Source organism: Xiphophorus hellerii, chromosome 12 (assembly GCF_003331165.1).
Source record: "Xiphophorus hellerii strain 12219 chromosome 12, Xiphophorus_hellerii-4.1, whole genome shotgun sequence".
Lineage (NCBI taxonomy): Eukaryota > Metazoa > Chordata > Actinopteri > Cyprinodontiformes > Poeciliidae > Xiphophorus > Xiphophorus hellerii.
The window spans coordinates 29,471,950-29,484,129 of record NC_045683.1 but is presented as its reverse complement, the minus strand read 5'-3'; the positions used below and the strand labels follow the sequence as shown (position 1 = coordinate 29,484,129).

Below are 12,180 nucleotides of genomic sequence, written 5' to 3'. Positions count from 1 at the left end.
TCTTGTTGCATTTGTTTTCCCCACTGGTTCCGTTCAGACCTTACAGCTTCACACAATTGGTAAAAAAAACCCATAATATATACATAAATGATATAACCATAACATATGGTGAAGAGAAGGCAGTACATTTGGGCTGAGGCAGTATTGTGAAAACGTCTTAGCCCCTTCGCAGACTTGCAGGCTTTTTTTTTAGATTAGCTTTTTGCCACATTTAAATGTTTCAGATCATTAAACATGTTAATATCAAGTGGAAATAATCTGAATAATCACAAAATACTGTTGTAAAATTATGATTAAAGCTATTTAACCAACCGGGTTAATGTATTAAAAAAAAGGCGGGGGGAGAAACACATTGGTCTCATGTTTGCTACAAAACAAATGAATAATTCCGAAGAATTTTTGGAAAATCACAAAATGAAAAATTAACTTATTTGGAACATTTGGTTAAACCAACACATTATTTTAGCAAAATAACGTCATATTTCTCACTTTGTCACATTCTGAGCACAAACTTCAAGTTATTTTTTTTTAGATTTTATGTGATAGATCAACAGAAAGTAGCCCAGAGGTCAAAGGTCATAGTTTTTCACAAACAAAATTTAGAGAAATATGCCACACAAAAGCAATAATTTTCAATAAATTAAAATACGCTTTTTGATGAGCCTTGCTTGTCAGATTGAAAGCACCTTTTGGAAAACAACCTTCTAAGCAGAAATGAGACATACTTTTCATTAAGCCCACATTTTCTGTAACAATGTTTTTTAATGCTCTAATGTAATACCCTAATCATGAAAGTCATCTTCTCTTTAGCTGTAAGCAGAAAATCATCACAATTAACAGAAATAAATGCTTGAAAACATCAGTCTAAGTAAGCTGTTTATTGAAATTTTCAATAATTTAAATAATACATGTCTCTAACTTTACTTTTCACCTTAATACATTAAAAATTCAGGATTAACTTTGAGTCCTGCCCTTCCTGATCATGAAATGGAAATTGTCCTGTTATATTGTTGTATTAACATGCTATTAGTTCAGACTTATGAAGCTGCACTGTATAACTTTTATCTTTTTTTTTTTTTTTTACATATTTGTTAAAACTGTCACTAGTCATGATAGCATAAGACAGATAATCTTTGAAAAAAAATCAAGCTTTTCTGCCTTCTCCCAGTGCTAACAAGAAACAACCAATCAGAGCCAGGAGGCGGGTCTTAGCGCTGTCAATCACCCTTCTTCCTGATAGCAGAGTCATGAAAGGTAATGCTAGTTAGCATGGCCACCGATTATGGTGGATAAACGGTATTCCTGTAATGGTGAGTTGTTTCTCTCTTAGCACATTTAGCAGCACCAGACGAGGATGATTGACAGCGCTTTCCATCCTCCTGACTCTGACAGGTTGTTTTTGTCTGGAGCAGTGCATTTCTTCAATAGTAGCTCAAGACGAAGGTCGAGGAGATTGATTTTTTTTTTTCACAGATTATGTATCTCAGTTCATACTGTCACGACATATTGATAGTTTTAACAAACAAGTAGAAAACATGTATATATTTTTATAAAAGTTACGTACCACAGCTTTAGATAATGTATTGCTGCTGTTTGACCCTCTCCTCTGTTCACCTCTCAGTGTCACTGATCACATTTAAAGACGCAGTCGTTAACTTTACGTGTTCCTTCCTGAGAGCAGATTCGCCTCCTGGTTAAATCTCTCTGTATCTTTAAATGTGACTTCAGTTTCCTCTCCATGCACTTTAAGGCAATGCAGATGATTGGAATGTGATGATCCTGTACATGTACTGCACTGCCCTCTGTACACACACAGCTCAGCAGACAGTATTTTTCTCTGATGTCTGTTCCCAGTTTGGACGCTTTCGATGAGGAGGGAGGGGGTGATCAAGTGAAATGTCTTGTACCTGAAACCACAGATCCCTTTTCTTTGTGTAGCTGAACATAACCTGGGATTTCCTGATGTATGGTCTTTTGTTTTTTAGTTTGGTGTTTATCTTGTACATAAAGGCCATTGTCTGTAGTTACCTATATTCATATATGCATCAGGCTCCGTTTTGGTTGTTTCTTTTTCCTCACTGTGCTGGGGTTTTTTGTAGTGCGTCAGTCACAGCTGCATGTCAAATTCAGCCTCTCCTCATCTTGATAATCTGTGAACCAACTGCCCTCACCTGCAGCCACAGATTCTCCTGACTTAAATATTATGTGTAACTATCTGGTTTTGTCCTTTGTGGCAAGCTTGACATTTCTGAAAAAAAAAGAAAAAAAAATCCATAATGTCTGCATTGCTTTGAAAGAAGCATGGTTACCTATCAACAAAAGCAGGGATTATTGACTGATCTGAATTTATTTACATTCCCACTTTGGAGTTAGACGTACACAATAAATATAATTTTCCTGGTAATAAATTTATGTCAGCTCCAAGGAAAAGTGATATGAAAATTTTCATTCAATATCAGGATTCCATATAAAGTTTGTATAAAGTTTTCATGACTGACTCAACTCTACCAAGTTAAGTCAGTCATGAAAATCAGTGAAGATCAGTGAGATAAACATTCTTAACCAAGATAAATAATTTTTATCACATTTTAGGCCTTGTACACACATAGTTGGGTATTTATGAAAATGAATATCTCAACCATATTGCTAAAAAAAATATTGTACACAAGGGATCCGTTTCAGAAAAATGTTCATCCACACAAATCCACACAAACCCGCTTCTGTGTGTTGCTTTAACATGCCAAACCTGTAGGGGGCAGCGTAATCTGCAATCAGATTGCGTCAAAACTACATCCTGTCACGAATTAAATGTACAGTGAACCCTCGCTGTATCGCGGTTCTCCTTTCACGGTCTGCTGTATCACGGATTTGCATCGTGCATTGTGTTCTGCATTCTGATTGGCTAAACAGTCTCTCTGCTTCTTCTCTACCTGTGTGTCAACAACGTTACGGTTTAATATGTACACGTACAAAAAACAGCCTGCCAAATTTAAGAATCTTTTTGCCCAGAAGAAAAAAGAGCGACAACAGCTACCGATAACTATGTTCTATGATAAAACACACCTGCACCGCGGGCTGTAGAAGAAAAAAACCCGCTACAGAGCGGAGTCAGGATGCAGCGGCTCAGTCAGAAGAGCAGTGAAATACACGCGAGTCACTATTTGTGCTACTGTACTTTTTTTTGTTTTTTTTCATAATCATTTTTTATTTTCTCCCGTTCTAATCCAATGACTCGGGTCGCGGTGGGGCGGTGCTGATCTCCGCAATTTGAAGCCTTCAGTTCGTATTGATGATTAAAATGATTATTTTACAGTACAGTAGTTATTTGTAAAAAAAAAAAAAAAAAAAACCCAAAAAACATTTATACAGTACTTTTATTTGTTAAACAAATGCTTGGGCCTTTAAAAAGGTTTTGTTCTTTGGTTTCAATGTATTATGGAGTATTTCATTGTATAATAATTGTAAAAAAAAAAGGTTACTACTTCACGGATTTCGCCTATCACGGGTTCTTTTTGGAACGTAACTGCCGCGAAAAACGAGGGTTCACTGTATTCGTTTTCCCAGATATCCGGCTATGTGTGGACTACGCCTCAGACAAACTATATTTATCACTGCAGAGTATGTTTTAGAAAGTATGGCCATTATCGTAAAGTCCATCTGTACAGTGCTTTGTAAAAGTCTTTGTAACCTTGAGCTTTTTTTTTTTTTTAAATCATGTAACTACAGTCTTTGCAGTAACACAACACAAACAAACTACGAAGTTTGCATTTCACAAATGTAAACTTGAATTGTGTGGCATGCATTTGGAATTAGTCCCTTTAGCAGGTGTTTATCCAGGACAGCCATATTTAGCTCCATCCATCTTTCCATCAACTCTCTGGAATCAATTAAGTGACCTCTGAAGGTAATTAGGGGCATCTGTGTTAAGGGGATGGGATACAATTACATATGTATTAAAACAGTAAAAATAGCTGCAAGGTATCCATCTTCTTTCCACTTCTCAACTATGTAGGTTTTTTTCTTTCTTTTTTACAAAGTACTGTACATTGTCTGGGTTACCTTACCAGACAAACCACATCAGAATCAAGAGTTTTTAGTTTTGGAAGAACTCTACTGACCCGACATGAGAAGTTCTTTGCAAAGCTACACCACAAACTGTCCGTACCCTCTCCTGGTCTGGGGTATGAGGCATCAGGGCTCTTTTTGGTAGGAGTGGTGATGCCTCATGCCTGGGCTTCCTGTGTCCTCCCCAGTAAGCCTCTTGGTGTTCTTGGCTGTGGGTGTGTCTGGTAACTAGAGCTTGCCCTTCCTCAGCATCACCCTCCACTTGAAGATCTCCTGCCCGTCTTCACCGGCCATGCCTATGGGCCGAGGGATGACCTGCTCTGTGCCTCAGGTCAAGATTGAGATGGAGTCGGACTACGACTCCGACATGGACCGCCACCGGGGACGGGATATCAGCAGCGAGACGACGTTATGATAACGTGTTGGAAAGGTGTTCCCTTTTAACCCTCCCCCTGTCTTAGCGCGACGCTCTGGAGGAGCGCGTCAGATGTCTCTGGAAATGTGGGGCTTGACTCGTCGGACCAAAACCACACAGCAACAACAAACCTCGTAAATGCGTACGCGGGTTTATTTCGACCCTGCCGGACCGCATACAGAGTAAAAAGCTCGTGGGGTCCAATTGACCCCGTCTCTTAAGACCGCGGGGGGGTTTTAAATGAGTGTGTCATCATGACATGTGGTCCTGTGGATAGTACATTAAGAACTGAATTTATTTATTTAGTTACATTTATAATGTAAAGAACGCTGAAGAGAGAAAATATGTATCCCTTTACAATATTCTGTAACTTTCTGTAATTAATATAATCATTTTACAAGCAGCTCTGTATAATTGAGTTCTAATTGTAATTAACCAGATAAATACTACATGATGCCAACTGTATGTACAGAGCTGAACTACGAGGCAGGAAATGTGTAATCAGCTTTTGTTAGTAATTGTACATTTTCCTGTATATAGCTCTGCCTTGTACTGTTAGCATGTTAGCATGTAGTGTATATATCTGTGCTAGGTGTGTCTGCTGAGTCTATCTAATCCCACAGAGCCTTTTCCCTGTTTCCCTTTTCTGCAAAGCTCCAAATTGGCACACTTAACAAAAAGAAACAACCAAAAGGCGCTGATGTTATGTGTTTGTAGGCTCACTTCCTGTAAAAGCTGCCACTGACAAGTTGACATTTGTGTTTTCCCATTTTAAAATGTGTGACAATATGGCCGACAATGAACGGGACACAGAATGTGCGTTGGAGACAGGCACCAAACACACGAGTTGTTGAATTAAACTTCCATTATTCTGAACTTTGACTTTGATTTTCCTTCTTTATAGAAAAAAGATGATAATCTACATGCCTATGAAAATGACTAATTTGTTTGAAACTAAAGTAGTGTACGATAGCATTCCTAAACTACTTGATTTTCCTGAATTGCATTAGTTTCAACTGGAACTTCAGGTTAGGCCAACATTACTTACCTTATTGGACCACATTTACCAAACCACAGAGGTTCTAATAAAACTCAACTTGAAATAGTCACTGAAGGTCTTTGAAAAGGAAATCTAACCGTTCCAGACATTTCAGTCTGGAGAAATTCTGTCACAAACCCAAAGAAAGAATATGTGACACTGAAAAGGTGGAATCATCTGATCTACATGCACTTGGGATGTTGTTTTGTTTTTGACTGGATGTGTTTAATCTTGATTCTGTATTTACAGAAAGGTCTGTAGCAGCCAAGGAAGCCTGGGATGGCCTCTTAATGTCAGAGTTGTTTGTGGGAGTTCTGACAGCGTTGGATATTTTTAATAGATATTTGACAGCCAAAAACATTACAAAATATCATCCATTTGAAATAGTCCAAATAATTCTTTAAAAAGATTTCCTGAAGCACCCTGTTTCTCACTGACCGACTACAGCAGATCGGCAGAAAGCCTAGAGAGACTGACCAGGGGTGGCCAGGTCTAGGGTATAGAAAATGTGAGTGTGTGTGTGTGTGTTCCTAAAGTCCCTGTGTGTGACAGAAGACAGGCAGCAGCTGGATACTGTCACGTTAATTCACAGGAGCCGTTCTGTTGAGACTCAGACTGTTTTGTAAATCCATCAGCAAAGCCATCTGCCTCCATCAGCGACGGCTTCCTGTTGCACATGGGACACAGCTGGTTGCGTTCCTGCGAGGCCCTCATCCAGACGATGAGGTTCCAACGCTGGCCGCAGGAGATGGGCAGGGCCCCATGCATGTGTTGGCCCCTGTGCAGGAGGCCCTCGCTAACCCTGTGCTCAACCTCTGTGCACTCCGTCTCACTTATGGACACCTGAAGGACAAGACAGGACCACAAGCTTTAAATCAGGTTTAGGAAAAAAGGCTCGTGTCTCCGTGTCACTACATGCTAATAATGGAGTTTATTTCATCATAAAACAGAAAAAATGTGGAGCTGAGAGCATCACCTGTCTCATGTCACCAAAGAAAAGGTTTCCGTCTTTGAACTCTTTGCCCAGGGAAACGTTAAGAGTGACTTCTGCGTTGTCGTAGTGATAGCTCAGATCCAGGTCTTCGTTCATGGCGTACTTGACAACAAAAGCTTTGTGGCTGTCCAGACAGCGGCCGCCGCAGTCCGGGTACAGCAGGGAGGCGAGAGGCTGCAGGTAGTGCTCCCTCAGAGGAGTGATGAAGTCCTCGTCAAAGCCCAACTCGTTGAGAAGAATCTACGGAGACGAGAACAGCCCGAATAAAGCAACTTCCAAAAGCTGCAGCAATCTCAAAACAGCCCACCGCTACATGCTCAGGTTCTTAGGAAGGTTTTGTGGAAGTGCCGTCTTCATTTATTGATGCCTTTTATTCTTAAAACCGACCAAGATCCGTGAACATGTCTGTCTTAATGAACTGATATAATTTTTTTTCTTCCTGTCCTCAAACGATTACGTCAGGTTTGGTCTTCCAGGATCGAAAAGAAAAACAGAAATAAATAAATAAATCTATCTATCTATCTTGAAGGTTGAGATTCTCCAGGCAGAGAAGCTGAGCCAAGCTAAGCCCTATTAATGTAGGTTATTACATATACTATATTGTGTTTTTAAAAAAAAGGGCTGGCCAACAGAAACAAGTGTTCATTACCCCGTAGTGGTTCATGGTGTTGGGTCTTCCTTTAGGGGCTGATGACTGCTCAAAATGCTCCAGCTCCTCCACCAGCTGCTCACAGAAGCTTTTCTCAAACACTGGGAGACGATAGACTCTCGGAGCTTGAATGGACAGACAAAACAAAACAACAACAATAACAATGTTTTCAGGGCAACCTGCAAGCCTTATGGTCAGATTTCTCAATGCAGCTCAACAAACTGTGGTTATATAGTCTGGCCTTACAGAGAGATGTGCTGTTAAACAAATACAAACTACAGGAAACCTAAGGTGGGAGAATTTATCTTATTTCTCGCATTCCTCCACCGATGCTTCTTCAACGAAGCGGACGCTTCATCACCTCCTACGTCCTCCAGCAGTTCGCTAAGACCTTCTTCACATGCGTCGCTGCTGCTGCAGTACGCAACCAGCTGCTTGAGCTCCGGCGCCAGGTAAGACTCCTGAGGAGAGGAGGAGTGAAGGCGTGGAGTCTCAGCAAAGCACAGCAACACGCAGCCAGTGAGCATTGGGTACCTGCAGATGGTAGACATGAGGATGGAGAGGCTCGTATGTGTTTTTAATGGCAGCAGTTCTTTGAGCCGATGTCTCACATGTGTGCCTTCTTCTGTCCACCTCCTGGGAAACCTGGAATTGGAAGCTGGAATAAACTGGATTGAACTGAATAAGAGTTGACCTGAACTACTGGATCAGATCCCCCCTCCCCTGTAAGGAGTGAATTTGTTTAAAACTCACATTTTATAATGGAAATCTGAACTGAATTTGAGCGCAATCTGTTAGGACTGTTCTTATTGGTAGATAACCCTTTAATTACCTGATTAACTTGATTGGTTCAACGTTTTTCTCAAAGTGTATAATCCAATGGAAAATTAGCTATTTGGCTCTGAATTCAAATATGGCTTCCAGAAGTAGAAACCTTTTTACATATACTTTGCAAACATGGTCTTCTCACATGTCTGGTGGCCAGGAGTTGTTTTTCTCTCCTATGTCACCAGACGGCCTCCGTAGTATTCTATGCGCTAAATTCAATTGATTTTATAAACAGACCACGTCACACGCTCGCGCTTTCGCGCCTCTTTACCTTGGTAAGCACGTCTACAAGCTGCTGCTCCGTGACGCAGCCGAGCCTCGTTAGCAGCTGCACGTGGAAACAAAATGGCACTTATATCAAAAACAAACAGCGAGCATGTTCCTTTTAAATGTCTTATTTGTGTACGCCGCTAACAACTGTTACTGACTCACCGGCTGGTACTGCAGTCTGAACTGATGCTCGGACACAAAGCGAACATGCAGCTTGTAGTCGTCCAGGAAGATGTTATCTGTTGTGAAGCAGCTGCAGGTATAAAACCGAGACTTTTTGTCTCCGTCGTTTGTCATGTTAGAAAGGATTTTATTCAAAAACGAACTGAAAAACCGAATCCCAGCGCAGCTGACATATATGACAGCGCAGGTTATTTCTTCCTGCCTATCACATCCGGTGCGTCTTCCAAATTAAAAGCACATGAGGGAAATGGAAATGGAAATACTGTTCAAGACACAAAGACTTTCTTTAAGCAAAGCTTGTATCCCCAAGGTAATTATTGACTGATGTATTAAACACTTGTAGACACAGTAAGACTTAAACATGAGTGTGTTGTACATAGGGCAATATGAAGAGAAAGCAAGACAAGATTTTAAAATGTAAGATTTTTTAAAATGATGATTTCATTTATTAGAGGGGTACAAAGTTGTTCAAATGAAATTCGGTGAACTATAAAAAAAAATTACCTGCCCCCAAACCTAGAATTTGTCTTGAAAGACGTGGAATAATTTACTGCATCTTCCTCCAGAGGGGGGTACTAACAAGAAAACGAAAGCGTAAAAAAACAGGTTTTGAGTACACGAAGAAGAACTAAAACAGTAGGTGTGCACCATTTTTAATTTGGCAAGGCACGTAGCGGCGGATAGGTGTTGATTGTACGCCATGTCAGACGGCGCACAAGTCGAATGCCCTGTTCAGAATCAGCGGTGAGAGCGGCATACGCTATCTTAAACTATGTGACTGAAATACACATAAACACCTCATTTTGAAACATGCACTATAGACTTAAGAATAAAGTCTGTGAATCTGCAAAGTGCTTCACTTTGGTCTGTCTTCCAACCTGGGAGGGGTCTCTGCTTTATATGTAATTATGGCTCGTTTAAATTGCCAGCACTGAATCCTGTTACAAACTTAGAAAAACTCCTCTAACTCCGCTTTGTCGTCCCCTTTTACCATACTCATCGTCCGGCGAACTGTTAGGGAGCGCACCCAGACATCCACGGGCTCTGTGTTGCTATCTCGCCGCTGTTGTGATTGTGGCGTCTGTCCCTGCAGAGAGGAGCTTTCTGCTGCTGAGTATGCCGGCCGGGGCTGCCTGGCTGTCGGCTCATTTCTTCTCTTTGGGGTGCGCGGTCGCTGTGTGACATGCTGAGCGTGGACTCATTACAGGTGGCCGAGGAGGAGGTGGTGGAGTCCAGCTCCAACAAACTCTCGGACATCTACACTTTTGTGGCCAAAGGCAGCCTCCCGCAGACGATGAATCCTTTACAGAAGAAGAATTTCAAAAGATACGCCCAGAAGTTCATCTTTGATGGTAAGACCGCTCGTAAAACTCACCCACATCCTTTCTCAGAGACGCTCAGATAAACAGGTTCAAAGTTGCAGTCAATGAATCAGGTAAACTGGAATTGCCTACAGTTTTAAACGCATCTCGGGTTTTTTTTTTCTGTTCCTGTCTGTATCCAAGATGGAAAATTGTATTATGTGGGACCCAAAAAGGATGAGAAAAGGGAAGTGGTGATCGAGGCTGAGAGGAAGAGGCAGATTTTCCTCGACTGCCACTTCAATGACATCGGCCATCACCTGGGCCAGAAGAAGACCGTCCACAGGATCCAGAGCAAGTACTACTGGCTGGGCATCATCAAGGACGCAGTGGACTGGGTAAGCCTGCTTTTCTTCCTCTTCCTGCTGCTGCATTAACATTTCACACCCTGCATCGCTAACACACAGCTGCCACTCTTCTAGATCAAACTGTGTGAGACCTGCCAACAAACGGAGAGGAACAAGAACCTGGCCAGGACCGTCCGGCCCATTAAAGTGGACGCGCCCTGGGATATAGTGGGGATAGATTTCACAGGTCTGTTTTGAGAATTCAAAGAGATTACATCGACAGTATGCTGAAGGTCCTTCTCTCCTCAACAGGGCCCTTGACTGAAAGCCAGCATGGCAACAAAAGTGTGATACTATTCATAGATTATTTTAGTAAATGGCCAGAGGCTTTCCCCACGCAGACAGCAGACCCGCCGTCAGTGGCCAGGTGTATCTCTAAGTGTGTGTACAGGTAAGAGGAATCTGATTCAATCTGTGGTGCGATTTCAGTAGGGCTGGATGATAAATTAATAGCCGTATATATTGCGATAAACACACAATCAATCTCTTTGCCAGCGTTGCTAGGTAGGTGAATGGCATCAACTAACTCACTCACTCTTTGGTTACCTAGCAACAACCTGTTGAGTGAATTGCGCAGCAGCAGTTTCATGTTAAAAATAAAACAAAAGAAAACAATGGTGTGGAGTGAAAACTGTGGTTAAAACAGGAAAGGTCCCTCTACATTTCAGATGTTTAAAACAATTAATTAACCAATAATTACTGATCTCGATTGATATGAAACACTTGTATCGTGCTGCGTTTTTAGGTCGTCCAGAGCTGTAGATCTCTGCAGACGCTCCATAGTAACCGCGGTCGTCTTGTCTCATTCCTATAAACATACACTACCGTTTGTGGTTATAATCTGAGAAAATGGTGGATATTTTAGCAAACTTCTGTAACGTAAGAGAAACATGCACTTTTCTTAACCTGAAGTCTTTTTTCGTCAGGTTTGGAGCCCCTAAAACAATAGTGTGCGCTCAGACTCCAGAGTTCTGCGAAGAGGTGAGACTGTCGGCACCAAAAATGCCTTTGGCCTCCAGGCTCCAGGTCAGATCTGTTAAGTCTGAGAAAATTATGAAACATTTTTTTTAGGTGTCAAAGTTGCTGTGTGAGAAGTGGAGCTTGGTGCAGAGGGTGTCTCCTCTGGATCAACCTCAGCTCAACCCGCTGCACGACTGCACGGCGCCGCTGCTGAAGGAGGCCGTGGTGCAGATGGTGATGGAGAAGCAGGGCGACTGGGACGACTTTCTGGACCCGGTGCTCTTCTTCTTCCGGACCTCGGCCAACCCGACCACCAAGTTCACCCCGTATTCGCTCATCTATAGCCGCAAGGCCAGTTTTCCCAACGAGGTGGGCCTGCAGAAGATGAACCATGTTTTCAGGTCGTTTTTTTAATTTTAAATTTAAATTTTTTAACAATGTTTTTTTTCCTTTCATGTAAACCACACAGACCCTGCTGAGTTATGACGACCCAGAGCAGGATGCGTGCAAAGAGAAAGCGTCTACATATATGGATGTAATGCAGGAGCAACAGAATGCTGTTAAGCAGCTGGTAAGATTCTGTATTATCTTTTTGTCTAAAAATACTCCTTTAATTATTATCATTATTTTTTTTTAACTAAAACTAAAAATAAGTACCATTATTGGCCTCTTGGGGGCAGCAGAGTAACCATAAAGCAGCAAAGTTGTTTCACTGCAACTTTGCTGCTTTATCAGCTTGTTCTACGGTTTTAGTTCAATTCGAAAATGCTTTATTGATACCTGAGGGAAATTAAATTAAATAGTTTCCAGTCCGTTTGCTTAATATGAGAGATATGTTAGAAACTATTACCTCATAATCTGTTTTAGTGAACATCGTTCATTATTCTAGTTGTGGCATTTATCATTTAAAGACAGTTTCCACAAAGTAAATGTACAAAAAAAAAGTTTGCTTCATTTGAATAGGAAAAATAGATAGTTTGGTTGCCTTTTCTTTATTTGAAGCAGAGATGCCCTCATCAGCAATTTAGTTAGGCACGGCAGGGCAAATCTGCTTTACAGCGTGAAAGAA

At 41.3% G+C, this 12,180-nt stretch overlaps 2 protein-coding genes across 6 annotated transcripts in view; one reads left to right on the top strand and one right to left on the bottom strand.

Moving 5' to 3' along the window:
- slc4a5a (solute carrier family 4 member 5a) overlaps positions 1 to 5,356 on the top strand; it is a 36,823-nt gene extending 31,467 nt beyond the window's left edge. Inside the window, exon 26 of the mRNA XM_032579242.1 lies at positions 4,315 to 5,356. Coding sequence (XP_032435133.1) covers positions 4,315 to 4,480 — 166 coding nt within the window. The 3' untranslated portion in view covers positions 4,481 to 5,356. The remainder of the gene's footprint in view (positions 1 to 4,314) is intronic.
- A 475-nt stretch (positions 5,357 to 5,831) lies between these two features.
- Positions 5,832 to 8,659, bottom strand: ogfod2 (2-oxoglutarate and iron-dependent oxygenase domain containing 2). Of its 5 annotated transcripts, none has more exons than XM_032579235.1 (7): positions 8,423 to 8,659; positions 8,262 to 8,318; positions 7,697 to 7,807; positions 7,449 to 7,623; positions 7,163 to 7,287; positions 6,496 to 6,753; positions 5,832 to 6,362 (listed from the first exon to the last, which is right to left on the bottom strand). In XM_032579235.1, the coding sequence occupies exons 1-7, from the start codon at positions 8,555 to 8,557 to the stop codon at positions 6,096 to 6,098; spliced, it is 1,128 nt and encodes a 375-aa protein (XP_032435126.1). In that variant the 5' UTR covers positions 8,558 to 8,659; the 3' UTR covers positions 5,832 to 6,095. The 5 variants fall into 5 exon arrangements, with proteins under 5 accessions (XP_032435126.1, XP_032435127.1, XP_032435128.1 ...); XM_032579236.1 differs by having other exon boundaries at positions 7,524 to 7,623; positions 8,423 to 8,658; XM_032579237.1 differs by having other exon boundaries at positions 7,449 to 7,696; positions 7,774 to 7,807; positions 8,423 to 8,441.
- Between the last annotated feature and the right edge of the window lie 3,521 nt (positions 8,660 to 12,180).

Excerpts from the sequence above, each read along its gene's own strand:
- ogfod2 (XM_032579235.1), bottom strand. The coding sequence starts at position 8,557 with ATGACAAACGACGGAGACAAAAAGTCTCGGTTTTATACCTGCAGCTGC. Across the intron at positions 7,808-8,261 it reads TTGTAGACGTGCTTACCAAG|GTTTCCCAGGAGGTGGACAG; the intron begins GTAAAGAGGCGC and ends TTCCAATTCCAG. Across the intron at positions 6,363-6,495 it reads TCTTTGGTGACATGAGACAG|GTGTCCATAAGTGAGACGGA; the intron begins GTGATGCTCTCA and ends CTTGTCCTTCAG.